Raw genomic sequence first — 27,854 nt, 5'->3', positions numbered from 1 at the left:
ACCAGATTTTGACGCAAAATGACCAACAAACACAGCTCTGGGAGGCTCGTGCTACCACTGAGGAGAACGGGAGAAACCTCATTCACACAGAGCAGGGATCTGACCAAGCCAAACCAAGCCAAGCCAAACCCAACCAAGCCAAGCCAAACCCAACCAAACTAAACCAAGCCAAGCCAAACCCAAACCAAGCCAAGCCAAACCCAACCAAACAAAGCCAAGCCAAGTCCAATCAAACTAAGCCAAGCTAAGCCAAACCAAGCCCAGGCAAACCAAACCAAGCCAAACTAAGCCAAGCCAAACCAAACCCAGCCAAACTAAACCAAGCCAAACCCAAACCAAACCCAGCCAAGCCAAGGCAAATAAAGCCAAGCCAAACCAAACCCAGGCAAACCAAACCAAGCCAAACCCACCCAAACCAAGCCAAGCTCAGCCGAACCCAGGCAAGCCAAACCAAGTCAAACTAGACCTACAGAATCTCGTCATGTCTCTACACTGTTGCAGATCCAAATTATATAGAATTTCATAGAATGTACAGCACAGAAACAGGCCATTCGGCCCAACTGGTCCGTGCCGGTGTTTCTGCTCCACACCAGCCTCCTCCCACCCCTCTTCATCTCACCCCATCAGCAGATCCTTCTATTCCTTTCTCCCTCATGTGTTTATCTAGTGTTCCCTTAGACTAATTAAGGGGAATATATTTTAATAAAATGTAATTTTGTGAAAAATGTGCTATTCAGAAAATCGGATGAGGTTAGATTGCTGTTTTGATGTCAAGTATTGATAATATTGATAAAAGTATTTTATTTACCCTGTATGCCACAGGAGTCTTTTAACATTCTTTTGTGTTCATCAAGGTGAAAAATGTTAGAGCTGTGTCAACGTCAAATATTCCCAAACGGTAAAGTGTAGATACAGAGTAAAGCTCCCTCTACACTGTCCCATCAAACATTCCCAGGGCAGGTACAGCACAGGTTAGATACAGAGTAAAGCTCCCTCTACACTGTCCCATCAAACACTCCCAGGGCAGGTACAGCACGGGTTAGATACAGAGTAAAGCTCCCTCTATACTGTCCCATCAAACACTCCCAGGGCAGGTACAGCACGGGCTAGGTACAGAGTAAAGCTCCCTCTACACTGTCCCATCAAACACTCCCAGAGCAGGTACAGCACAAGTTAGATACAGAGTAAAGCTCCCTTTACACTGTCCCATCAAACACTCCCAGGGCAGGTACAGGGTTTGATACAGAGTAAAGCTCCCTCTACACTGTCCCAGCAAACACTCCCAGGGCAGACCACAGCACGGATTAGAAATAGTAAATCTCCCTGTACACTGTCCCATCAAGCACTCCCAGGGCAGGTACAGCACGGGTTAGATACAGAGTAAAGCTCCCTCTGCACTGTCCCATGAAACACTCCCAGGGCAGATACAGGGTTAGATAGAGAGTATTCTCAAGCATGATACAGCCTCTCTAAGTTAGATTACCAAGTAGAGGGCTGTGATAGGCTGTGGGACATTCCACCAGGAACTGACTGAGACAGCACTGACCCATGTCACATGTCTGAGATTACTGGGTTTCCAGAGTGAAGATGCTACATCCTGCTCGTCATGGAGGTATCTTGGCATGGAATATTCTGGATAGACTAGAGGGGAAAGGTCACTGTCTAACCCAGTGCACCACCTGGTTTCTCCTGATTGACCCAGGGGAGATGGGGAGCTAGAGAAAGAGTAAGAGGATATTCCCTGACAGAGGGGAACGTAGGAAGAGGAGGAGGCCATTCAGCCCCTCGAGCCTGTTCCGCCATTCAATTAGATTGTAGCTGATCTGTATCTTAACCCACTTTGGTTCTATATCCTTTAATAGCCTTGCCCAACAGAATTCTATCAGTCTCAGTTTTGAAATTGGCCCCCAGCCTCAGAAGCTTTTTGGGGGGAGAGAGTTCCAGATTTCCACGCCCCTTTGTGTGAAGAAGTGCTTCCTGACATCACCCCTGAACGGCCTGGCTCTAATTTTAACGTTACGCCCCCTTGTTCTGGACTCCCCCCACCAGAGGAAATATTTGCTCTCTCTATATACCCTATCAACTCCTTTAATCATCTTAAACACCTCAATTTGATCACCCCAGGCTGATACCTGGGATGGCAGGAATGACGTATGAGGAGAGGTTGGGTCGATTGGGCTTATACTCGCTAGAGTTTAGAAGAATGAGAGGGGATCTCATTGAAACTTATAAAATTCTAACAGGACTAGAGAGACTAGATGCAGGAAGGATGTTCCCGATGGTCGGGGAGTCCAGAACCAGGGGTCACAGTCTAAGGATAAGGGGTAAGCCATTTAGGACTGAGATGAGGAGGAATTTCTTCACCCAGAGAGTGGTGAACCTGTGGAATTCTCTACCACAGAAGGCAGTAGAGGCTAATTCATTAAATATATTCAAGAAGGAGTTAGATATATTTCTTAAGGCTAAAGGGATCAAGGGATATGGGGAGAAGGCAGGGACAGGGTACTGAATTTGGATGATCAGCCATGATCTCATTGAATGGCGGAGCAGGCTCGAGGGGCCGAATGGCCTACTCCTGCTCCTATCTTCTATGTATCTATGTACTCCCTTAACCTTATAAACTCAAGGGAATACAAGCCTAGTCTATGGAACCTGTCCTCATAATTTAACCCTTTTAGCCCTGGTATTAGTGCCTGGGAAAGGGGAGTAGCAGCATACAGCATAGCATGAACAGGAGTAGGGATGTACATACCCCAGAGAGTCACATCAGCAACACCAGTGAATCACATAAAACCAACCCTCTACTTACAGCCCCCAAAAACAGAGTTAAATGTCTATCTTACACACCATTATACACAGTAGGTAACTCATGCAGTTGAGTCAATGAATAACCCGTTTGCTGTTGTTTCTCCACAGTCCTCATTCACTAGATCCTATTGGACATTATCCTTGTGTTTAGTTTCTTAAAGAACGATTTCAGCTTGCAGATCTTGCAAGACTTTTTCTTGCTCTTATTTTTCACCACCCCCCTCACCCCCTGGTCCTCGTCGTCCTCACTCGCCCAGGGCCCCCAGGCCCCTCCGTTGAGTTCCGGGTTAGCCCGGGGGTCCTCGGCTGGGTACCGCACCGGGATGGAGGTGCCGTCGTAGTAGGCCAACCTGGCCAGCAGCCTCTTGACTACGCCGGGGTGCTTGTCGGAGATCTCGTGACGCTCGTAAGGGTCCGCCGTGATGTTGAACAGCCACACCGACTTCTGGTGGCCCGCCCGCTGCCTCTCCAGGTTCCACCAGCTGCCCGGGAAGTTGGGCAGCTTCTGCGGCGGGATCCAGTCGCTGTACCCCGGGTCGCCGGTCAACAGTTTCCAATGCCCCACCCGGATGGCAGCTTGGATGGCGGTGTTCCAGAGGCGGTGCCCTTCCTCCCAGGACCCGAACTTGGCGTGGTTGTACAAGGGGTCAATGTTGTGCAGGATCTCGGTCCGCGGGGACTTCCTGCCCTCGCTGATGGTCGACCACAGGTTGTACCCATCAAGCGGGGGGGTCTCCGTGACGTTGCCTCGCGCCAGTGACACCAGAGTGGGGTACCAATCGGTGATGTGCACCAGTGATTTGCTCACCCTCCTCTTCTTCTTAATCAAGGGGCTGTGGACAAACCCAATGCCCCTGATGCCACCTTCCCAATATGTGCCCTTGCGGCCTCGAAGGGGCCAGTTGCTCCCGCCCGAGAAAGGTTGGCCCCCGTTGTCGGTGGAGAAGATTAGGATGCTGTTGTTGTAATAGCCATATTTCTTGAGGGCGAGCGTGATGTTCTTGATGGCTTCATCCATGCAGGTCACCATGGCTGCGTACTTCCTCCGAGCCACGTTCCCGAAGGACCGGTACTGATAAATGTATTCCTTCGGGGATTGCAGCGGCGTGTGCACAGCCTGGAAGGCTACGTAGATGAAGATGGGATCCTTGGGGCTGTGGGAGGCCAAGACCTTGGTCACCTTCTGGGCGTAGAGCGAGGTGGAATATTTCCCGCTGTACTCCCAGGCCACATTCTCCCCGTCGTGGAGGTCAAAGCCACAGACCCCCGGACCGTCGCAGTTGTCATAGGTGTAGTAGTCCGTGCTGCCCGTCAGCGAGCCAAAGAACGTGTCGAAGCCTCGCCTGGTGGGCAGGCACTCCTTCTTGTAGAAGCCCAAGTGCCATTTTCCAATCATGTGCGTGGAGTACCCGGCTTCCTGCAACTTCTGGGGCAGGGTCACTTGATCGAGCGGCAAGCAGTTGGGCTGCCTCGGCCGAATGATGGAATGCTGGAGGCCCGTGTGTATCTGGTACCTGGCGGAAAGTCAAAAAACAATCCATTAATGAACTGAGGGACAGTGAAGAAGAAAGGACTGGTTTCGTACAGTACAGAATCACAGAAATCACAGAAACCCCACAGTGCAGATAGAGGCCATTTCGGCCCATCGAGCCTGCACCGACACATATCCCACCCGATCACCGTAACCCCTACACCAACACATATCCCACCCTATCCCCGTAACCCCACGTATTTAATCCCCCTAACACTAAGGGTCAATTTATCATAGCCAATCAACCTAACCCGCACATCTTTGGACTGTGGGAGGAAACCGGAGCACCCGGAGGAAACCCACGCAAACCCTTGTCACAACATAGAACATGCAACAAATCGCTTGGAAATCATAGAATGATACAGTGCAGAAGGGGGCCACTTGGCCCATCATAACTATGCCGGCTCTTTGGTAGAGCTCTCCAATTCGTCCCGCTCCCCCGTTCTTTCCCCATAGCCCTGCAAAATTGTCCCCTTCAATTATTTATCCAATTCTCTTTTGAAAGTTATAAGAACATAAGAAATAGGAGCAGAAGTTGGTCATTCGGCCCTTCGAGCCTGCTCCACCATTCAATAAGATCATGGTTGATCTTCTACCTCATCTCCACTTTCTCGCCCGATCCCCAAATCCTTTGGTTCCCTTAGTATCCAAAAATCTATCGATCTCAGCCTTGAATATACTCGACGACTGAGCCTCCACAGCCCTCTGGGACAGAGAATTCCAAAGATTCACCACCCTCTGAGTGAAGAAATTCCTCCTCATCTCAGTCCTAAATGGCCGACCCCTTAATACTATTGAATCTGCTTCCACCGCCCTTTCAGGCAGCGCATTCCAGATCACAACAGCTCGCTGCGTAAAACAAAGTTTTTCCTCAGGTCCCCTCTGGTCCTTTTGCCAATCCCCTTAAATCTGGGCCCTCTGGTTACCGACCTTTCTGCCACTGGAAACAGTTTCTCTAGCAACAGTTGTTATGGAGGCATTTTGGACAACTCGACACCATCCAGGACAAAGCAGTTTGCCCGATTGGCACCCCATCCACCAACTTAAATATCCGCTCCCTTCACCACCGGCGTACCGTGGCTGGACATTATTCTTTCATTCGTTCACAGGATGTGGGCATCGCTATCTAGGATTTATTGCTCATTCCTAATTGCCTTTGAGTGTCTTGCCATTTCAGAGGGCAGTTAAGAGTCAACCATGGGTCTGGAGTCATGTACAGGGCAAGGATGGCAGATTTCCTTCCTTAAAAATACATCAGTGAACCAGATGGTTTTTTAGGAAAATCCGGTAGTTTAATGGTCTCCATTATTGTTATTGCTCACTTTTTATTCCAGTTTTATTTAATTAACTGAATTTAAATTCCCCAGCGGCTGTGGTGGGATTTGAACTCACGTCTCATGGATCATTAGTCCAGGCCTACTGGATGACTAGCCCAGATAATATTACCACTATGCTACCGTTCCCGTACATACTCATCTTTATTTTCAAACCCTCCAAAGCCTCATTCCACCCTACCTCTTCCATCTCCTCCAGACTTCATAGAAACTCACAGCACAGAAGGAGGCCATTCGGCCCGTCGGGCCTGGGCCTGCTCTTTGAAAGAGCCGCCATGCTCAGTCCCCCATCCCCCGCGTTGTGTCCGTAACCCCATGAGTTCCTCATCCTCAAAGACCCGTCCGACTCCCTTTTAAAATCATTGATGGAATCAGCTCCCGCCACCTTTCCAGGTCGAGCGTTCCAGATTCCCACAACTCTCGGAGTGAAATCATCTCTCCTCATCTCCCCTCTCGGTCTCCTGCCAATGATCTTGAATCGTTGGCCTCTGTTTATTGACCCACTCGCCCGAGGCAATAGTTTTTCTCGACCAACTCTGTCAAAACCTCCTATCATCTTGAAAACCTCAATTCTCCCTCCTGCACCCTTCCGACTTTAACCTCCTGAACATCTTGTCCTTCAACCACCCAACCTTTGGTGGCTGCGCTTTTAGCCACCTGAATCCTTATGAAGACCCTTGTCTTATGAAGAAAGGTTGAGCAGGTTGGGCCAATACTCATTGGAGTTTAGAAGAATGAGAGGGGATCTTATTGAAACATATAAGATTCTGAGGGGGATTGACAGGGTGGATGCTGAGAGGATGTTTCCCCTCGTGGGGGAATCTAGAACTAGGGGGCATAGTTTCAGAATAAGGGGGCACCCATTTAAGACGGAGATGAGGAGGAATTTCTTCTCAGAGGATCGTGAATCTTTGGAATTCTCTACCCCAGAGAGCCGTGGAGGCGGAGTCAGTGAATATATTCAAGGCGGAGATTGACAGATATTTGAGCTACAGGGGAGTCGAGGGTTCTGGGGAGCGGGCAGGGAAGTGGAGTTGAGGCCAAGATCAGATCAGCCATGATCTTATTGAATGGCGGAGCAGGCTCGAGGGGCCGAATGGCCAACTCCTGCTCCTGTTTCTTATGTTCTGACGACCCTGCTCGGTGGAATTCTCACCTTTTTCCCCATTCTTAGGATGTGGGCGTTGCTGGCAAGGCCGGTATTTATTGCACATCCTTAACTGCCCTGCAAAGATGGAGGGCTTTCTTGAACCGCTGGGAGCGGGTTTGATACAAACTGAGTGTCTCGCTCGGCCAGTTCAGAGGGCAGTTCAGAGTCAACCACGATGGTGTGGGACTGGAGTCACCTATAGGCCCAGACCGTGTAAGGACGGCAGGTTTCCTTCCCTAAAGGAACATCAGTGAACCCGTTGGGTTTTTATGACAATCTGACAGATTCATGGTCACTTTTACTGAGACCAGATTTTATAAAAATACTGTAATCAAATTATCAAACTGCCGCGGTGATATTTGAACTCACGCTCTCTGGATTACTAGCCCAGTAACATAGACCGTTACACTACTGTACCCTTGCATGCTAAAGCTGGGCTGTAAAGAGGTGCTTTCCACTCCCGCTGCATCCATCTGTAATACAATGGCCCAGAAACTCGGGTCTCCACGGGTGAGTCCGCACGGGGTACTCACCCGTAAGCCCAATGGAAGTGCTTGTTTCGTGCATGCACTGCGCATGTGCGGGAAACCGGCACTTCCGTTCCCCTGAAAGAAGGGGTTCAGAGGTGGAACGCGTGCGCCGGAGAGGCAGCGCGTACGCATCGAAACCAGGTTTCTCCGGGAGGGTAAGTCTCCAGCAGTTACACATATAAAAAGCAGGCGCAAGGCCTGTTTTTAACAAGGTAAGTGGTGAATTAATTAAAATTAAAACATTTTTTCCACAGGTTTATTATTTTTAAATACTTTAAAGAAAGGTAAGTTTATTTTTAGCCCCGTTAGAAAATGTAATTAATTTTTTCAAAAATTTAAATTATTGTTTAAAATAATTATTTTATATAATTTATAGTTATTTTAAAAATGTGATGATTTTTTAAAAATGTATTTGAAGATTTAGTGATGTTTTGGGGCTTATAGTATTTATAGGTTTGACAGCTCTTCCTGTCAAATTTATGAATGAAGCATTCCCTGCTACCATTGGCTCTCCATGGCCCACGTGATCCCAGGGGACGCTTCGAACTAACTGCGCCCCTGGGATACGCAAGCACTGCGCGCCGGCAGTTGGAGCAGGCCCAGGATCGGAATCCCACGCGGGCCCACAGCTCAACGGCCGGCGCGCTAGGTAAGTGCAGGTCGGGGACTTGCACCCGCGGGAAGCCCCCGACCCGAATTTCTGGGCCATTATCTTGAGATCGAAGCAAGGGTACAGCCCTTTAGTCACAGGACGGGCGATTGTTAAGAGGATATCACAGCTAGTGACTAATCAGCAGGAAGGACATCACCTGCGGGAAATACGACGGATTCCAGCTAAGTCAGAGAGCGGAGATTAAAAGCTCCTCTGTTCCGTGGCTAATTACTGAGGTCCCTCAGGTCAGTTCCCAGCAGACGCGAGTCAGGAACAGAGTGGTTTAATCAACATTCACAACCCATACATCCATGCACCAAAAATTGTCAGTGATTAAGTTGGTAAAGCACAGGATTATTTTTCAGTAAAATTTCCCACTGCTCTTATATGCTTGAAAAGGAAAAATTTGCAGGGCTGTGGGGAAAGAGCAGGGGGGAGTGGGACTAATTGGAGAGCTCTTTCAAAGAGCTGGCACAGGCACGATGGGCCGAATGGCCTCCTTCTGTGCTGTCAGATTATTATGGGAGAATCACACACGGTTTTCCAATAAAGCCTGGGTTTTGCAACACTCCCTCGAGCAGAGTTTTGGGCCATCCCGAGGTTGTGGAAGGCGCTCTATAAATGCAAGTCTTTCCTTTTACTTTTTTGTCAGCCGTGCCTCGGTGGGCAGCACTCTCGCCTCGGAGTCAGAGGGTCGTGGGCTCATAGTCCCACTCCAGGGACTTGAGCACAAAAATCCAGGCTAACACTCCCAGTGCGGTGCTGAGGCAGCGCTGCACTGTCGGAGGGGCAGTACGGAGGGTGCGCTGCACTGTCGGAGGGGCAGTACGGAGGGTGCGCTGCACTGTCGGAGGGGCAGTACTGAGGGAGCGTTGCACTGTCGGAGGGGCAGTATTGAGGGAGCGCCGCACTGTCGGAGGGTCAGTACTAAGGGCGCGCCGCACTGTCGGAGGGTCAGTACTGAGGGAGCGCTGCACTGTCGGAGGGGCAGTACTGAGGGAGCGCTGCACTGTCGGAGGGGCAGTACTGAGGGAGTGCTGCACTGTCGGAGGGGCGGTACTGAGGGAGTGCCGCACTGTCGGAGGGTCGGTACTGAGGGAGCGCCGCACTGTCAGAGGGGCAGTACTGAGGGAGCGCCGCACGGTCAAAGGGACAGTACTGAGGGAGCGCCGCACTGTCGGAGGAGCAGTACTGAGGGAGCGTTGCACTGTCGGAGGGGCAGTACTGAGGGAGCGCCGCACTGTCGGAGGGCCAGTACTGAGGGAGCGCCGCACTGTCGAAGGGGCAGTACTGAGGGAGCGCCGCACTGTCGGAGGGGCAGTACTGAGGGAGCGCCGCACTGTCGGAGGGGCAGTACTGAGGGAGCGCCGCACTGTCGGAGGGGCAGTACTGAGGGAGCGCCGCACTGTCGGAGGGGCAGTACTGAGGGAGCGCCGCACTGTCGGAGGGGCAGTACTGAGGGAGCGCCGCACTGTCGGAGGGGCAGTACTGAGGGAGCGCCGCACTGTCGGAGGGGCAGTACTGAGGGAGCGCCGCACTGTCGGAGGGGCAGTACTGAGGGAGCGCCGCACTGTCGGAGGAGGAGTACTGAGGGAGCGCAGCACTGTCGGAGGAGCAGTACTGAGGGAGCGCAGCACTGTTGGAGGGGCAGTACTGAGGGATGCTGCACTGTCGGAGGGGCAGTACTGACGGAGTGCCGCACTGTCGGAGGGGCAGTACTGACGGAGCGCCGCACTGTCGGAGGGGCATTACTGAGGGAGTGCCGCACTGTCGGGGGGGCAGTACTGAGGGAGTGCTGCACTGTCAGAGGGGCAATACTGAGGGAGCGCCGCACTGTCGGAGGGGCAGTACTGAGGAAGAGCTGCACTGTCGGAGGGACAGTACCGAGGCACTGTCGGAGTGGCAGTACTGAGGGAGTCCTGCACTGTCGGAGGTGCCGACTTTCGGAAGGGACGTTAAACCAAGGCCCCTTCTACCCTCTCAGGTGGACGTATAAAATCCTACGGGACTATTTCGAAGAAGAGCAGGGGGAGTTCTCCCCGGTGTCCTGGGGCCAATATTTATCCCTCAACCAACATCACTGAAACAGATTATCTGGTCATTATCACATTGCTGTTTGTGGGAGCTTGCTGTGCACAAATTAGCTGCCGCTTTTTCTATATTACAACGTTGAAGGCGCTGTGTAAATACAAGTTATTGTTGCTGTTATAGCTCTTTTTTTGGCCAGCACAGGCACGCTGGGCCAAATGGCCTCCTTTTGTGTCATAGATTTCTATGATTTCTTGGCTGTAAAGTGCTTTGGGGCGTCCTGAGGTGGTGAAAGGCGCTACAGAAATGCAAGTCCTTTCTTTTCTTTCAGAGTCTCGCTCAATGGGAGCTGGGGTCGGAGTCAGGACGACAGTTTTATAGCTCGGCCTCAAGCTCGCCCTCCCACGTAGAGAGACTCCCCGACAGCAGCAGAAAGACATCGCGATCAGCTCAAACTGCCATTTTCAAGATTGTAAGTCAATAAGCTGAAGGAATGCTAGCTTTTATCACAAGGGGGAATAGAATATAAAGAGGTTGGAGCCTATTTAAAATCTTAACCAGACCTCGGCTGGAGTGCTGTGTGCAGAATTGGGCGCCACACTATACGAAGGACATTGAGGCTTCAGAGAGGGTACAACATGTCCACAGGTCCCTGAAGGTAGCAGGCCAGGTAGATAAGGTGGTTAAGAAGGCATACGGAATGCTTGCCTTTATTAGCCGTGGCATAGAATACAAGAGCAGGGGGGGTTATGCTTCAACTGTATAAAACACTAGTTAGGCCTCAGCTAGAGTACTGCGTGCCGTTCTGGTCATCACATTACAGGAAAGATGTGATTGCACTAGAGAGGGTACAGAGGAGATTTACAAGGATGTTGCTGGGAGTAGAGAATCTTAGCTATGAGGAAAGACTGGATAGGCTGGGTCTGTTTTCCTTGGAACAGAGGAGGCTGAGGGGAGACCTTATTGAGGTGTATAAAATTATGAGGGGCCTAGAAAAAGTGGATAGAAAGGGCCTATTTCCCTTAGCAGAGGGTTCAAAAACCAAGGGGCACCGATTTAAAGTAATTGGTGAAAGGTTTAGAGGGGATTTGAGGGGAAATGTCTTCACCCAGAGGGTTGTGGGGGTCTGGAACTCACTGCCTGAAAGGGTGGTAGAGGCAGGAACCCTAACCACATTTAAAAAGTACTTGGATGTGCACTTGGGATGTGGTAACCTGCAGGGCTACGGACCAAGAGCTGGGAAGTGGGATTAGGCTGGATAGCTCTTTGTTGGCCGGCGTGGACACGATGGGCCGAATGGCCTCCTTCCGTGCTGCAACTTTCTATGATTCTATGGTACAGTGCAGATTCACAAGTCCGGGTCCTCAGTTCCACTTCATCCTTCGACTCATCCGACATCGAGGAACAGCACCTCATCTTCCGATTAGGCAGTCTGCAGCCTTCCGGTCTCAATATCGAGTTCAACAATTTCAGATCATAACCTCGGCCCCTATTTCATTTTTACTTATATTTTTCCACTCCTTTCCTCCCCCCCCCTTTCCTTTTGTTTCTCTCTCACACCTGGCAGCTATCTTTTGCCCTGCCAGTACACTTTACACCTAATCCCAGCCTATTACCATCTCGTCTAGCTTCTAATCTCTTTTACTTCTTTTGGTTCTTTTATTCTTTTGTCCGATCGCAGCCCTGCCTTCGATCTAGTTCCTTTTCTCTCCAGTTTTGAAGAAGGGTCAAACCCGAAACGTCAACTCAAATTTCTCTCCACGGATGTTGCCTGACCTGCTGAGTTTTTCCAGCATTTTCTGTTGTTATTTCACAAGGATACTGCCTGGGTTTACAAAAAATTGTATCGCATCTACAGCGCAGAAACAGGCCATTCAGCCCAACTGGTCCGTGTCGGTGTTTATGCTCCACACGAGCCTCCTCCCACCCCTCTTCATCTCACCCATCAACATATCCTTCTATTCCTTTCTCCCTCATGTGTTTATCCAGCTTCCCTTAAACTCATCTGTGCTCTTCGCCTCAACCACTGCCTGTGGTAGCGAGTTCCACATTCTCACCACTCTCTAAAGATGTTTCTCCTGAATTCCCTATTGGGTTTATTAGTGACTATCTCATATTTATGGCCCCTAGTTCTGGTCTCCCTCACAAGTGGAAACATCTTCTCTACGTCTACCCTATCGAACCCCTTCGTAATTTTAAAGACCTCTATCAGGTCACTGTAATGATATCAGCAAATAGAGATGGTATTTGCCTGTTCGATTATGATGCCTTACCAGCATGTTTGCAGGTATTGATTGCTTGTGCCTGACCAGCAGAGGGCATGTGACAGAGACAAGCAAGGCAGTTTAGTTTAGTTTCAGTTTCGTTCTAGATGCATCACTAGCATGATGTCTCCTGTAAATGCTGTTAAAAGAGTTGAACAAGCTTTAGATTAAAAGACATTCTCTTTCATAAATGTCTCGTCATTGAACCCACAAAGAAATCAATACAGTCACCCCCTCAGCCTTCTCTTGTCTAGAGAAAAGAGCCCCAGCCTGTTCAGCCTTTCCTGATAGTTCTAACCCCTCAGTTCTGGAATCATCCTCGTAAAATCTTTTCTTTTTGCACCCTTTTCCAGTGCCTCGATATCCTTTCCCACTGGAAACATAGAAGATAGGAGCAGGAGTAGGCCATTCGGCCCTTCGAGCCTGCTCCGCCATTCAATGAGATCATGGCTGATCATCCAAATTCAGTACCCGGTCCCTCAGTCACTCAAAGACTGATTTAGATGTTAAAAAGAGAGTGCTTTGCACCTGGTTTTCAACTCGACTTCAGGTGCAGCCAGTGAGCGACCCGGTCAGATTCCTTTCTCAAACGGACTGCAGGACTTCAAGGGGTTTCTGCACATAGTTAGCATTGTGATGGGAAACGAGGTTAACAAAGTCTCTTTGATTTTTAGCTCACCGACTGGGGTTGAAACATAAACAGTTCCTGAAGATTGAAATCTGAAGTATTTAATAGGAGATAGTCCGAATGCTTTGCTCCGATCAGGAACTCGCTTCGCTTTGCAGATTGTGTCACTTGTTCTCCCTCTACCAGTTTGTTTTGACAGCGCCGAATGTTGGGAGATATTCAAGTCCTGAGGCGTACGAAAATGTTGTTGAGTCTAATTTTAATGAAGGGGTGACATTGAAAAAGTCGGTGAGTTGAAAAAAGTAGGAACGCTCATGGATGTTATTCTACAAAATGGCACTTCCCCTTACTTAGATAAGCATCTGAATGGGAACGGAAAACTTTGGACTACAGACGTAGGGGCCGATAGGATATAAAAATTAGAGCCAGACCTTTCAGGAGTGAGGTTAGGAAACACTTTTACATGCAAAGGGTGGTAGAAGTTTGGAACTCTCTTCTGCAAATGGCAATTGATGCTGGGTCAATTGTTAATTTGTAATCGGGGATTGATAGATTTTTGTTAACCAAAGGTATTAAGGGATGGGGGCCAAAGGTGGGTAGATGGAGTTAGGTCGCAGATCAGCCATGATCTCATTGAATGGTGTAACCTCCTCCAGCAGCCTCCTCCCTCCCCCCCCCGAGATCTCAGCATTTCTCTAACGCTGGCCTCTTGAGCATCCCCCCACCCCCCGCACCGATTATAATCGCTCCACCATTGGTGGCCGTGCCTTCAGCTGCCTGGGCCCCGAGCTCTGGAATTCCCTCCCTAAACCTCTCCGTCTCTCTCTCCTCCTTTAAGACGCTCCTTAAAACCGACCTCTTTGACCAAGCTTTTGGTCACCTGCCCTAATATCTCCTTATGTGGCTCGGTGTCAAAGTTTGTCTGATAATCGCTCCTGTGAAGCGCCTTGGGATGTTTTACTACATTAAAGGCGCTATATAAAGGCAAGTTGTTGTTGAGGAAAGTTCCCAGTGGATTTTCGCTTGTTTCCTGTTCCTCACGAGCACACTACACTTACCACGTTATGTCTCAAATTACTCATACTGTATTATTTCCTTCAGAAGCTATCTAAATTTACGTTTGAGTGAATCAATGCTAACTGCTTCCACCCTCTCCCGAGGGAACCTGTTCCACAGATTGATGACTCGCTCACTGAAATATTTCCGCAGATAACATTTGAATTTACCCCCCACCCCCGCCCGCCGCCCCCTTCAGGCGTAGACCGTGTTGTCTGGTTCCACTGATCTGGACATGATAGTACTTCTGGTCCTGGGCAATGCTCCCTGTAATATTTTAAGGGGCTGTGCGGGACCAGCAGAGAGCTGCGTGGCCGGGCTGACATAGAAGATAGGAGCAGGAGTAGGCCATTCGGCCCCTCGAGCCTGCTCCACCATTCAATGCGATCATGGCTGATCATCCAAATTCAGTACCCTGTCCCTGCTTTCTCCCCATATCCCTTGATCCCTTTAGCCTTAAGAAATATATCTAACTCCTTCTTAAATATATTTAATGAATTGGCCTCTACTGCCTTCTGTGGTAGAGAATTGCACAGGTTCACCACTCTCTGGGTGAAGAAATTCCTCCTCATCTCAGTCCTAAATGGCTTATCCCTTATCTTTAGACTGTGACCCCTGGTTCTGGACTCCCCCGCCATCGGGAACAGCCTTCCTGCATCTAGTCTGTCTAGTCCTGTCAGAATTTTATAAGTTTCAATGAGATCCCCTCTCATTCTTCTAAACTCCAGCGAGTATAAGCCTAATCGACACAATCTCTCCTCATACGTCATTCCTGCCATCCCAGGTATCAGTCTGGTGAATCTTCGCTGAACTCTCTCCATGGCAAAACATCCTTCCTCAGATAAGGCGACCAAAACTGCACACAATACTCAAGATATGGTCTCACCAAGGCCCTGTACAACTGCAGCAAGACATCCTTGTTCCTGTACTCGAATCCTCTCGCTACGAAGGCCAACATACCATTTGCCTTCTTAACCGCCTGCTGCACCTGCATGCTTACCTTCAGCGACTGGTGCACAAGGACACCCAGGTCTCGTTGCACTTCCCCTTCTCCCAATCTATTGCCGTTCAGACACACAGCTTACAGGGAACATTGGTCCTGGGATGGGGAAGGGGGGACATTGAGCAAGGGAGAGGGAGGCTGAAGCAAAAACAGAAAATGAAGAAAATACATTGCAGGTCAGTGGGGACTTGAACCCATGACCTTCTGGCTCGGAGGCGAGAGAGAGAGTGCTGCCCACTGAGCCACGGTTGACATACAATGGTGCTCCTGGGCTAGAGAGTGGAACAATTTCTAACTTGGATTGACCCTTACTGGAAAGCCAGTGGCCAACTTGGCTCACGTTCCAGTGGAACCTGTACCTCGGCGAGGAGCCAATACCTTCAGGGCAGGAAGAGGAAAGGAATCGTAAGGAGATTAAGTTGAAATTGACAGAACAAACTAACATCTGACCACAGTGATCATTATAAATCAAAGACCCTTCACCACTGACTCCCCAACTTCTCTCCTGGGAACAGAGAAGGCTAAGAGGAGATTTAATCGAGGTGTTTGAAATCATGAAGGGTTTAGATCGAGTAAATAAAGAGAAACTGTTTCCAATGGCTGAAGGGTCGCTAACCAGAGGGCACAGATTTAAGGAGATTGGCAAAAGAACCCGAGGCGACAGGAGGAACAACCTTTTTACGCAGCGAGTGGTTGGGATTTGGAATGCGCTGCCTGATAGGGCGGTGGAGGCAGATTCAATAGTAGCCTTCAAAAGGGAATTGGATAAATACTTGAAGGAGAACAAATTGCAGGGATATGGGGAAAGAGCGGGGGAGTGGGACTAACTGGATTGCTCCTCGAAAGAGCCGGCGCAGACTCGATGGGCCGAATGGCCTCCTTCTGTGCTATACTATTCTATGATTCTGTGATTCAGCATCTGTAAAGGCGAGTTAAATCATCATGTAGATGCAGGGAGGATGTTTCCCCTGGCAGGAGAATCTAGAACCAGGGGCCGCAGTCTCAGGATACAGGGTCGGCCATTTAGGACTGAGATGAGGAGAAATTTCTTCACTCAGAGGGCGGTGAATCTTTGGAATTCTCTACCCCAGAGGGCTGTGGAGGCTCAGTCATTGAGTATATTCAAGACAGAGAGTGATAGATTTTTGAATATTAAGGGAATCAAGGGATATGGGGATAGTGCAGGAAAGTGGAGAGGAGGTAGATCATCAGCCATGATCTTAATTGAATGAAGCAGGCTCGAAGGGCCAAATGGCCTACTCCTGCTCCTATTTCTTATTTTTTTATAACCCTACTACAAAAATGAAAGATGAAGAGGCATTTCAGTAGAACTGGCACAAAGCGGAAAGAGAAAACAAACCAGATACGCTAATTGCAGGCAGGGAGCAAATAGGTTCAATGATTGGTGACCTGTATATGGACTATAGAAAGATGGTAATTGGGTGGGTAGAGTCCATGGGCTGTGGGAGGAGATTAAATGGGTGGGTAGAGTCCGTGATAGGGGAGAGTGTACATGGGGTGTGGGAGGAGATTAAATGGGTGGGTAGAGTCCATGATAGGGGAGAGTGTACATGGGCTGTGGGAGGAGATTCAATGGGTGGGTAGAGTCCATGATAGGGGAGAGTGTACATGGGCTGTGGGAGGAGATTAAATGGGTGGGTAGAGTCCATGATAGGGGAGAGTGTACATGGGCTGTGGGAGGAGATTAAATGGTTGGGTATAGTCCATGGTAGGGGAGAGTGTACATGGGCTGTGGGAGGAGATTAAATGGGTGGGTAGAGTCCGTGATAGGGGAGAGTGTACATGGGCTGTGGGAGGAGATTAAATGGGTGGGTAGAGTCCATGATGGGGGAGAGTGTACATGGGCTGTGGGAGGAGATTAAATGGGTGGGTAGAGTCCATGATGGGGGAGAGTGTACATGGGGTGTGGGATCAGATTAAATGGGTGGGTAGAGTCCATGATAGGGGAGAGTGTACATGGGCTGTGGGGGGAGATTAAATGGGTGGGGAGAGTCCATGATAGGGGAGAGTGTCCATGGGCTGTGGGAGGAGATTAAATGGGTGGGTAGAGTCCATGATAGGGGAGAGTGTACATGGGCTGTGGGAGGAGATTAAATGGGTGGGTAGAGTCCGTGATAGGGGAGAGTGTACATGGGCTGTGGGAGGAGATTAAATGGGTGGGTAGAGTCCATGATAGGGGAGAGTGTACATGGGCTGTGGGAGGAGATTAAATGGGTGGGTAGAGTCCATGATAGGGGAGAGTGTACATGGGCCTCATTGTTTTAGAAACCTTTTCTCAGTAGTTGCTTTCTCAAGATATAAGAGTTTGTCATTACCATCCGAGTCTTGTAAGTGCATGTATTTCGGTGTGAACTGTCACAATAAACACGGCCCACTGGCCTGTGAGCAAGAGCAGGAGGTCTGGCTGCTTTATTCCCCCTTTTTGCCCAGAAACATCGAGCCCCCACTGCGGCCACAGCTGGGATTGCATAACAACAACAACTTTCATTTATATAGTGCCTTTAACGTAGTAAAACGTCCCAAGGCGCTTCACAGGAGTATATTAAGACAAAACTTTGACACCGAGCCACATAATAGGACAGGTGACCCAAAGCTCGGTCAAAGAGGTAGGTTTTAAGGAGCATCTTAAAGGATGACGAGAAAGACAGACTTGCATTTCTATAGCGCCTTTCACAACCTCAGGACATCCCAAAGCGCTTTACAGCCAATGAAGTACTTTTTGAAGTGTAGTCACTGTTGTAATGTGGGAAATGTGGCAGCCAAATTGCGCACAGCAAGCTCCCACATACAGCAGTGTGATAATGACCAGATAATCTGTTTCAGTGATGTTGATTGAGGGATAAATATTGGCCCAGGACACCGGGGAGAACTCCCCTGCTCTTCTTCAAAATAGTGTCATGGGATCTTTTACGTCCACCTGAGAGAGCAGACGGGGCCTCGGTTTAACGTCTCATCCCAAAGACGACACCTCCAACAATGCGGCGCTCCCTTAGTATACTGCACTGGGAGTGTTAGCCTAGATGAGAGTTGGAGAGGTTTAGGGAGGGAATTCCAGAGCTCAGGACCCAGGCAGCTGAAGGCACGGCCGCCAAGGGTGGAGCGATGGAAATCGAGGATGTGCAAGACTAGAATTGTAGGAACGCAGAGATCTCTGAGGGTTGTAGGGCTGGAGGAGGTTGAAGAGATGGAAAAGGGGGCGAGGAGGCCATGGAGGGATTGGAACACGAGGACGAGAATGTTATAAATCGAGGCATTGCTGGACTGGGAGCCAATGTAGGCCAGCGAGCACAGGGGGTGATGGGTGAACGGGACTCGGTGCGAGTTAGGACACGGACGCAGCGGCTTTGTCTCTCCCGAGACTAAGCGTTTTCACCCTCCTTCTGAGTCTCTTCTGGACTCTGCTGATACGGAATTGAGGTCAGACCTACCGTACAGCCGGCAGACGCTCCTAGACATCGGGGCCGACTGCGTGCGGCTCACACTCGGCGACATCGATCTGCCTCCCGACATCGCCCGACCCCCGGGACCAGCGTGGTGTCCTTCCCCAGCCGGAAGTCGGCGCAGACCGCGCAGGGAACGCAAGCAGAAGCGGGGTAAGAGGGCCGGTATCCAAAACAGGCTGAAGAGGGCCCCACACAAACCCTCCCTCCCAAGTATTTTCCTGGCCAACGTCAGGTCACTAGAAAACAAAATGGATGAGATCAAACTGGATCTCTCCACACAGAAAAGGACAAAGGAATGCTGCACCATGATCTTCACAGAGACCTGGCTGAACAACGGCATCCCTGACACCACCATCCAACTAGAAGGACGCACGGTCTTCCACGCCGACAGAACTGCAGACTCCGGTAAGAGCAAGGGAGGCGGTTTGTGCATTTACACTAACAATGCCTGGTGCACTAACACGGACATAATCGATAGATCCTGCTCGGCTGATTTGGAATTCCTCATGGTAAGGTGCAGACCCTTCTACCTGCCTCGGGAATTCACGGCTGTTATCATCACTGCGGTCTACATCCCACCACACGCCAATGCCAAACTAGCACTGAAGGACCTCTACAGGGCCATCAGCGAACAACAAACTGCGCACCCAGACGGAGTTTTTATCGTCGCGGGGGACTTCAATCACATAAACCTAAAATCTGTACTACCGAAATTCCACCAGAATGTTTCCTGTCCCACAAGAGGGGAGAACACTCTGGATCAAGTCTACACGAGCATTGTAGACGCTTATAAGGCCATTCCCTGCCCCCACCTTGGGAAGTCTGACCACCTCTCCCTGTTTCTAGCCCCGGCATACAAACCGCTCATCAAAAGAGGGAGAACATCAGTGAGAGCAGTGAAAGTATGGCCAGAGGGGGCAGTATCGGAGCTTCAGGATTGCTTCGAACGCACTGATTGGGGCATGTTTGCCCATAATGACATCGAGGAATACGCATCCACAGTGCTATTCTACATTAACAGCTGCGTCGAGGTCATCACGACCCATAAAAATATCAGGACATACCCCAACCAGAAACCCTGGATGAACGCTCACTGTTGAAAGCACGCGACGTAGCATTTAAATCTGGCGACGCGGCGGCTTACAGTGCAGCTAGGACCAACCTAAAAAAGGGGATCAGGACTGCCAAAAGGAAACAGACACTGCGGATAGAGGATCATTTCCACAACAACTCGGACCCCCGGCGCGTGTGGCAAGGCATCCAGTCCATCACTGACTACAAGGGCAAAAACACCAGCCCCCCGGTTAGCGATGCCTCCCTTCCGGAGGAGCCTAACAACTTCTACGCTCGCTTCGACAGGGACAACAGGGAGCCGGCTACCAAAGCCTTGCCACCCCCGGAAGACCAGGTGCTCACTCTGTCGACCTCCGACGTAAGGGGTGTTCTACGCGGAGTGAACACATGAAAGGCTGCTGGACCGGATAGCATCCCTGGACGGGTACTCAAGGAATGTGCTGATCAGCTGGCTGATGTCTTCACCGCCATCTTCAATCTGTCATTGGCCCAGGCAGTAGTCCCTACATGCTTCAAGACCGCTACCATTATTCCTGTGCCAAAACAAACGGCTGTGACGTGCCTGAACGACTATCGACCTGTCGCGCTCACACCCATCATAATGAAGTGTTTCAAGAGACTGGTCCTGGCTCACATCAAAGCCAGTGTTCCCGCCTCTCTTGACCAACACCAGTTTGCCTATCGTGCAAACAGATCAACGGAGGATGCAATCACAACTGCTCTACACTCTGCACTGAATCACTTAGACGGTAAGGAGACCTACATCAGAATGCTGTTCATAGACTACAGCTCAGCATTCAACACTATCGTCCCCAGCAAGCTGGCCACCAAACTCCAAACTCTTGGCCTGAACACTTCCCTCTGCAACTGGACCCTGGACTTCCTAACAGACCCCAGTCTGTCAAATTAGGTAACCACACCTCCCCCCCCGACCCTGAACACGGGGGCCCCACAAGGATGTGTGCTGAGCCCCCTCCTCTACTCCCTCTTCACCCACGACTGTGTGGCTGTTCATGGTTCCAACACCATCATCAAGTTTGCGGATGACACTACGGTAGTAGGCCAGATCACCAACAACGATGAGTCAGCCTACAGGGAGGAGGTCCAGCATCTCGTGAAGTGGTGCGCCGATAACAACCTGGCCCTTAACATCAAGAAAACCAAAGAAATCATTGTGGACTTCAGGAAGTCTAAAGGCGGAAGTCACACCCCCATCCACATCAATGGGGCTGTGGTGGAAAGGGTGGACAGCTTTAAGTTCCACGGAGTCCACATCACGGAAGACCTCTCCTGGTCCCTCAATACCTCCTCTCTGGTGAAGAAGGCCCAGCAGCGCCTATATTTCCTAAGGAGGCTGAAGGGATGTAACCTGTCACCCCTGATCCTCTCTAACTTTTACCGCTGCACAATAGAGAGCATCCTGATGAACTGTATCACAGTATGGTATGGCAGCTGTAGCTACTATGACCGGAAAGCCCTGCAGCGGGTAGTCAAAACTGCCCAACGCATTACTGGCACCCGGCTACCGACCATAGAGCACATATACCAGAAACGCTGTCTACGAAGGTCACGGTCCATCATCAAAGACCCTACCCACCCCAGCCACAGTCTGTTCGCCCTCCTGCCATCTGGGAGACGCTACAGATGCATTCGCACCCGTACAACCAGATTTAGGAACAGCTTCTTTCCCAGGGCTGTCATCCTACTGAACTCCACAAATAAACTCTAAAGCCTGCACATCTGCCAATGCACTTTATTATGGTTATGTTTATGTTAATATACTACAAGCCAAATGTATGTTGAATGTTTAAATGTCTTAATCTAAATGTACACTCTCGGGAGCCGCAAGCCTACATTTCGTTGTACTGCACTTGTGCACTAACAATGACAATAAAAGTTGATTTGATTTGATTTGATTTGACACGGGGCAGCAGAGTTTTGGGATGAGCTGAAGTTTATGGAAGGTGGGAGATGGGAGGCCGGCCTGGTGAACATTGGAATAGTTGGAACCTAGCACAGTTTGAGATCTGAACCTTGGAGTTTTCCTGGCCTGTGCAGACATTGCAATTACCCACTGACCCAATTCGGGACATCCCACTCGGGTTTTTGCCCAGTTTACACATTTTAAAAGATCTGCTTACACACTGCAAGGAGAACAAAATCCATCGTTTAAAAACTCGATTGGACAGTTACACTCAACGGCTAATGAAATGAGGGCAGGCATTGTATTTTTGAAAGACCTTAACAGAAAATGTAGAAACATAGAAGATAGGAGCAGGAGTAGGCCATTCGGCCCCTCGAGCCTGCTCCGCCATTCAATGCGATCATGGCTGGTCATCCAAATTCAGTACCCTGTCCCTGCCTTCTCCCCATATCCCTTGATCCCTTTAGCCTTAAGAAATATATCCAACTCCTTCTTGAATATATTTAATGAATTGGCCTCCACTGCCTTCTGTGGTAGAGAATTCCACAGGTTCACCACTCTCTGGGTGAAGAAATTCCTCCTCATCTCTGTCCTAAATGGCTTACCCCTTATCCTTAGACTGTGACCCCTGGTTCTGGACTCCCCGACCATCGGGAACATCCTTCCTGCATCTAGTCTGTCTAGTCCTGTTAGAATTTTATACGTGTCAATGAGATCTCCTCTCATTCTTCTAAACTCTAGCGAATATAACCCTAATCGACCCAATCTCTCCTCATACGTCATTCCTGCCATCCCAGTTATCAGTCTGATATCCCGATTGAACAGTTACGCTCAATGGCTAATGAAATGGGGGCAGGCTTCGCGTTGTATTTTCGAAAGACCTCGCTCATCTCAGTGAATATTTGATTCCCGAACTCGTCAAAATAAAACCTCCAGCTGCAATGACCTGTCTGCCCCATTGGCAGATTTCGTCCCTCTGAGCAGTGTTCCTACCTGCCACCCATAACTCTCAGATTTCAAAGATAGTTTGGACTAATGAAGCTTTCTAGCAAAGCTGAGACTATTCCGCACCACCCACCCCCCGTCACTCAGGGACTGACAACAGCAGAGAGGCAGAGACAGAGAAGGAGCTTCAGTCCCGGAGCAGATAAGCAATAAATGGCTGCAGTGCTCTTATATCTGGAAAGGATTTGTGAAGTTATATAGTAATCACTTCATTTTAGTTTTTGATTTTCCCCTCCCCCAGTTATCATCCCTCCTGAAGGTACTGACTGTGGCTGAAGTTGGGGAACATTTCCAGGTGTCGGGGGAACAGGCCCGGGTGGCGGGGGGAGCAGGCCCGGGTGGCGGGGGGCAGCAGGCCCGGGTGCTGGGGGAACAGGCCCGGGTGGCGGGGGAACAGGCCCGGGTGCTGGGGGAACAGGCCCGGGTGGCGGGGGGAGCAGGCCCGGGTGCTGGGGGAGCAGGCCCGGGTGGCGGGGGAACAGGCCCGGGTGCTGGGGGAACAGGCCCGGGTGCTGGGGGAACAGGCCCGGGTGGCGGGGGAACAGGCCCGGGTGGCGGGGGAACAGGCCCGGGTGCTGGGGGAACAGGCCCGGGTGGCGGGGGGAGCAGGCCCGGGTGCTGGGGGAGCAGGCCCGGGTGCTGGGGGAACAGGCCCGGGTGGCGGGGGAACAGGTCCGGGTGCCGGGGGAGCAGGCACGGGTGGCGGGGGAACAGGCCCGGGTGCTGGGGGAACAGGCCCGGGTGGCGGGGGAACAGGCCCGGGTGGCGGGGGGAGCAGGCCCGGGTGCTGGGGGAGCAGGCCCAGGTGGCGGGGGAACAGGCCCGGGTGCTGGGGGAACAGGCCCGGGTGGCGGGGGAACAGGCCCGGGTGGCGGGGGAACAGGCCCGGGTGGCGGGGGGAGCAGGCCCGGGTGCCGGGGGAACAGGCCCGGGTGGCGGGGGAACAGGCCCGGGTGGCGGGGGAACAGGCCCGGGTGCTGGGGGAACAGGCCCGGGTGGCGGGGGAACAGGCCCGGGTGGCGGGGGAACAGGCCCGGGTGCTGGGGGAACAGGCCCGGGTGGCGGGGGGAGCAGGCCCGGGTGCTGGGGGAGCAGGCCCGGGTGCTGGGGGAACAGGCCCGGGTGGCGGGGGAACAGGTCCGGGTGGCGGGGGGACCAGGCCCGGGTGGCGGGGGAACAGGCCCGGGTGCTGGGGGAACAGGCCCGGGTGGCGGGGGAACAGGCCCGGGTGGCGGGGGGAGCAGGCCCGGGTGCTGGGGGAGCAGGCCCGGGTGGCGGGGGAACAGGCCCGGGTGCTGGGGGAACAGGCCCGGGTGGCGGGGGAACAGGCCCGGGTGGCGGGGGAACAGGCCCGGGTGGCGGGGGGAGCAGGCCCGGGTGCCGGGGGAACAGGCCCGGGTGGCGGGGGGAGCAGGCCCGGGTGGCGGGGGAACAGGCCCGGGTGGCGGGGGGAGCAGGCCCGGGTGGCGGGGGGACCAGGCCCGGGTGGCGGGGGGAGCAGGCCCGGGTGGCGGGGGGAGCAGGTCCGGGTGGCGGGGGAGCAGGTCCGGGTGTCGGGGGAAGCAGGTCCGGGTGGCGGGGGAACAGGCCCGGGTGCCGGGGGAACAGGCCCGGGTGGCGGGGGGAGCAGGCCCGGGTGCTGGGGGAAGCAGGTCCGGGTGTCGGGGGAACAGGCCCGGGTGGCGGGGGAGCAGGCCCGGGTGCTGGGGGCAGCAGGTCCGGGTGCCGGGGGCAGCAGGTCCGGGTGTCGGGGGAACAGGCCCGGGTAGCGGGGGAACAGGCCCGGGTGGCGGGGGAACAGGCCCGGGTGGCGGGGGAACAGGCCCGGGTGTCGGGGGAGCAGGCCCGGGTGGCGGGGGAACAGGCCTGGGTGGCGGGGGAACAGGCCCGGGTGGCGGGGGAACAGGCCTGGGTGGCGGGGGAGCAGGCCCGGGTGCTGGGGGAACAGGCCCGGGTGGCGGGGGGAGCAGGCCCGGGTGTCGGGGGAAGCAGGCCCGGGTGGCGGGGGAGCAGGCCCGGGTGTCGGGGGAAGCAGGCCCGGGTGTCGGGGGAACAGGCCCGGGTGGCGGGGGAACAGGCCCGGGTGGCGGGGGAACAGGCCCGGGTGGCGGGGGGAGCAGGCCCGGGTGCTGGGGGAACAGGCCCGGGTGGCGGGGGGAGCAGGCCCGGGTGGCGGGGGGACCAGGCCCGGGTGGCGGGGGGACCAGGCCCGGGTGGCGGGGGAACAGGCCCGGGTGGCGGGGGAACAGGCCCGGGTGTCGGGGGAGCAGGCCCGGGTGGCGGGGGAACAGGCCCGGGTGGCGGGGGAACAGGCCCGGGTGGCGGGGGGAGCAGGCCCGGGTGTCGGGGGAACAGGCCCGGGTGTCGGGGGAACAGGCCCGGGTGTCGGGGGAACAGGCCCGGGTGGCGGGGGAACAGGCCCGGGTGGCGGGGGGAGCAGGCCCGGGTGGCGGGGGAGCAGGCCCGGGTGCCGGGGGAAGCAGGCCCGGGTGGCGGGGGAAGCAGGTCCGGGTGCTGGGGGAGCAGGCCCGGGTGGCGGGGGAGCAGGCCCGGGTGCCGGGGGAGCAGGCCCGGGTGCCGGGGGAGCAGGTCCGGGTGGCGGGGGAACAGGCCCGGGTGGCGGGGGAGCAGGCCCGGGTGTCGGGGGAACAGGCCCGGGTGGCGGGGGGAGCAGGCCCGGGTGGCGGGGGAGCAGGCCCGGGTGGCGGGGGAGCAGGCCCAGGTGCTGGGGGAGCAGGCCCGGGTGGCGGGGGAACAGGCCCGGGTGCTGGGGGAGCAGGCCCGGGTGGCGGGGGAACAGGTCCGGGTGGCGGGGGAACAGGCCCGGGTGGCGGGGGAACAGGTCCGGGTGGCGGGGGAACAGGCCCGGGTGGCGGGGGAACAGGCCTGGGTGGCGGGGGAACAGGTCCGGGTGCTGGGGGAACAGGCCCGGGTGGCGGGGGAACAGGCCTGGGTGGCGGGGGAACAGGTCCGGGTGGCGGGGGAACAGGCCCGGGTGGCGGGGGGAGCAGGCCCGGGTGGCGGGGGGAGCAGGCCCGGGTGGCGGGGGAACAGGTCCGGGTGCTGGGGGAACAGGCCCGGGTGGCGGGGGAACAGGCCTGGGTGGCGGGGGAACAGGCCCGGGTGGCGGGGGGAGCAGGCCCGGGTGGCGGGTGGAGCAGGCCCGGGTGGCGGGGGAACAGGCCCGGGTGGCGGGGGAACAGACCCGGGTGGCGGGGGAACAGGCCCGGGTGGCGGGGGAACAGGCCCGGGTGGCGGGGGAACAGGCCTGGGTGTCGGGGGAGCAGGCCCGGGTGGCGGGGGGAGCAGGCCCGGGTGGCGGGGGAACAGGCCCGGGTGGCGGAGGGACCAGGCCCGGGTGGCGGGGGGAGCAGGCCCGGGTGGCGGGGGAGCAGGCCCGGGTGGCGGGGGAGCAGACCCGGGTGGCGGGGGAACAGGCCCGGGTGGCCGGGGGAGCAGGCCTGGGTGTCGGGGGAACAGGCCCGGGTGCTGGGGGAGCAGGCCCGGGTGGCGGGGGGAGCAGGCCTGGGTGTCGGGGGAACAGGCCCGGGTGCTGGGGGAGCAGGCCCGGGTGCTGGGGGCAGCAGGCCCGGGTGCTGGGGGCAGCAGGCCCAGGTGCTGGGGGCAGCAGGCCCGGGTGCTGGGTGGGGACCAGGCCCGGGTGATGGGAGAGCAGGCCCGGGTGCTGGGGGCAGCAGGCCCGGGTGCTGGGGGGGCACCAGGCCCGGGTGCTGGGGGAGCAGGCCCGGGTGCTGGGGGGAGCAGGCCCGGGTGCTGGGGGAGCAGGCCCGGGTGCTGGGGGAGCAGGCCCGGGTGGCGGGGCAGCAGGCCCGGGTGCTGGGGGGCAGCAGGCCCTGGTGACGGGGCAGCAGGCCCGGGTGCTGGGGGGCAGCAGGCCCTGGTAACGGGGCAGCAGGCCTGGGTGCTGGGGAGAGCAGGCCCGGGTGCTGGGGGGGGAACAGGCCCGGGTGCTGGGGGGAACAGGCCCGGGTGCTGGGGGGAACAGGCCCACAGGTACTGGAAGCCCTCTAGTGCTTTACTCACTGGTCATTCTGCACTTGTAAGTGTGGCCTGTGTGAGAGAGAGAGCTGGTTGAAATTCCCCACAATATCGATCCTGTCTGCCAGTGTCTACACTCACAGACTTGTCTGACGATTATTCCTCTACCCTAATCCTGGCTCCTGAGGTTAATATCAGAATGATAGTATAGTGGTAATGTTACTGGACTAGTAATCCAGAGACCTGGACTAATGATCCCGAGGCACAAGTTCAAATCCCCCCATAACAGTTGTGAGAATTTAAATTCAGTTAATTAAATAAAACTGGAATAAAAAGCTAGTATCAGTAATGTCATACCCATTGTTGTAAAAACCTATCTGGTTCACTAATGCCCTTTAGGGAAAGAAATCTGCCGTCCTTACCCAGTCTGGTCTATATGTGACTCCAGACCCACAGCAATGTGGTTGACGCTTAACTGGCCCAGCGAGACACTCAGTTGTACCAAACTGCTACGACAAAGAAGTATCACCACACGGACTGCAGCGGTTCAAGAAGGCGGCTCACCACCACCTTTTCAAGGGCAATTAGGGATGGGCAATAAACGCTGTCAGATCGAGCCATCAAAGGAGCTTCAATCCTTTACATTAAAATTACTCTTTCCATCCTTATTACCAAATGAAGACCTGGGCCTCAAGATTCACAACATTTTAAAACGCCAATAAATGACATGGAACGTGGCTGAAGAAATAACTCAGTCCCACACCTGATTTGCCAGAGCAGGAGCCAATGTAGGTTGGCGAGCACAGGGACATTTTAACCGTCCTAATTTTAACCTTGGCGGGTTCAGGTGCGTTGCCGAGAGCCAGGGTGGCCAGGTGTTTCGGATCACTCGCGAACACAGCTGGTTTTATTCATCACTGCGATTGTTAAGGGTCTACGTGGCAAGTAGCGTCACCGGTTAAGAATGCCGCACCGGGATCAGACAGAGCAGGATGAAGCAGGTCGAATTACATGGCTCCCGATTAATTCCCTTTCATCAAAAAAAAAAATGCTGCATCAATTGGGAATTGGGCAAGGAGCAGAGAAAAACAAAAAATCAGATCAGCCAAGATTGCTGCTCCCGAACACGATTCACTCCTGCTGGGAACTGGATGTCGAGACAGGCCAGTATCGATCTCAATAAAAAAATACTGCAGATGCTGGAAATCTGAAATAAAAACAGAAAATGCTGGAAATACTCAGCAGGTTAGGCAGCATCTGTGGGGAGAGAAACAGAGTTAACGTTTCAGGTCGATGACCTTTCTGTTTCTCATTGAAACTTATAAAATTCTAACAGGACTAGACAGACTAGATGCAGGAAGGATGTTCCCGATGGTCAGGGAGTCCAGAACCAGGGGTCACAGT

At 53.6% G+C, this 27,854-nt stretch overlaps 1 protein-coding gene across 1 annotated transcript in view; it reads right to left on the bottom strand.

The window, feature by feature from the left end:
* Positions 1 to 781: 781 nt before the first annotated feature.
* Positions 782 to 27,854, bottom strand: part of LOC147114369 (arylsulfatase I-like) — a 61,865-nt gene continuing 34,792 nt past the window's right edge. Inside the window, exon 2 of the mRNA XM_085996025.1 lies at positions 782 to 4,322. Within this exon, the coding sequence (XP_085852151.1) occupies positions 2,927 to 4,322 (1,396 nt within the window). The 3' untranslated portion in view covers positions 782 to 2,926. The remainder of the gene's footprint in view (positions 4,323 to 27,854) is intronic.

The sequence above is a fragment of the Somniosus microcephalus genome, chromosome 8, assembly GCF_052327205.1.
Source record: "Somniosus microcephalus isolate GS21.2 chromosome 8, FLI_Smic_1.0, whole genome shotgun sequence".
In the NCBI taxonomy this organism is placed as follows: domain Eukaryota; kingdom Metazoa; phylum Chordata; class Chondrichthyes; order Squaliformes; family Somniosidae; genus Somniosus; species Somniosus microcephalus.
This window is presented reverse-complemented; position numbering and strand designations above follow the sequence as displayed.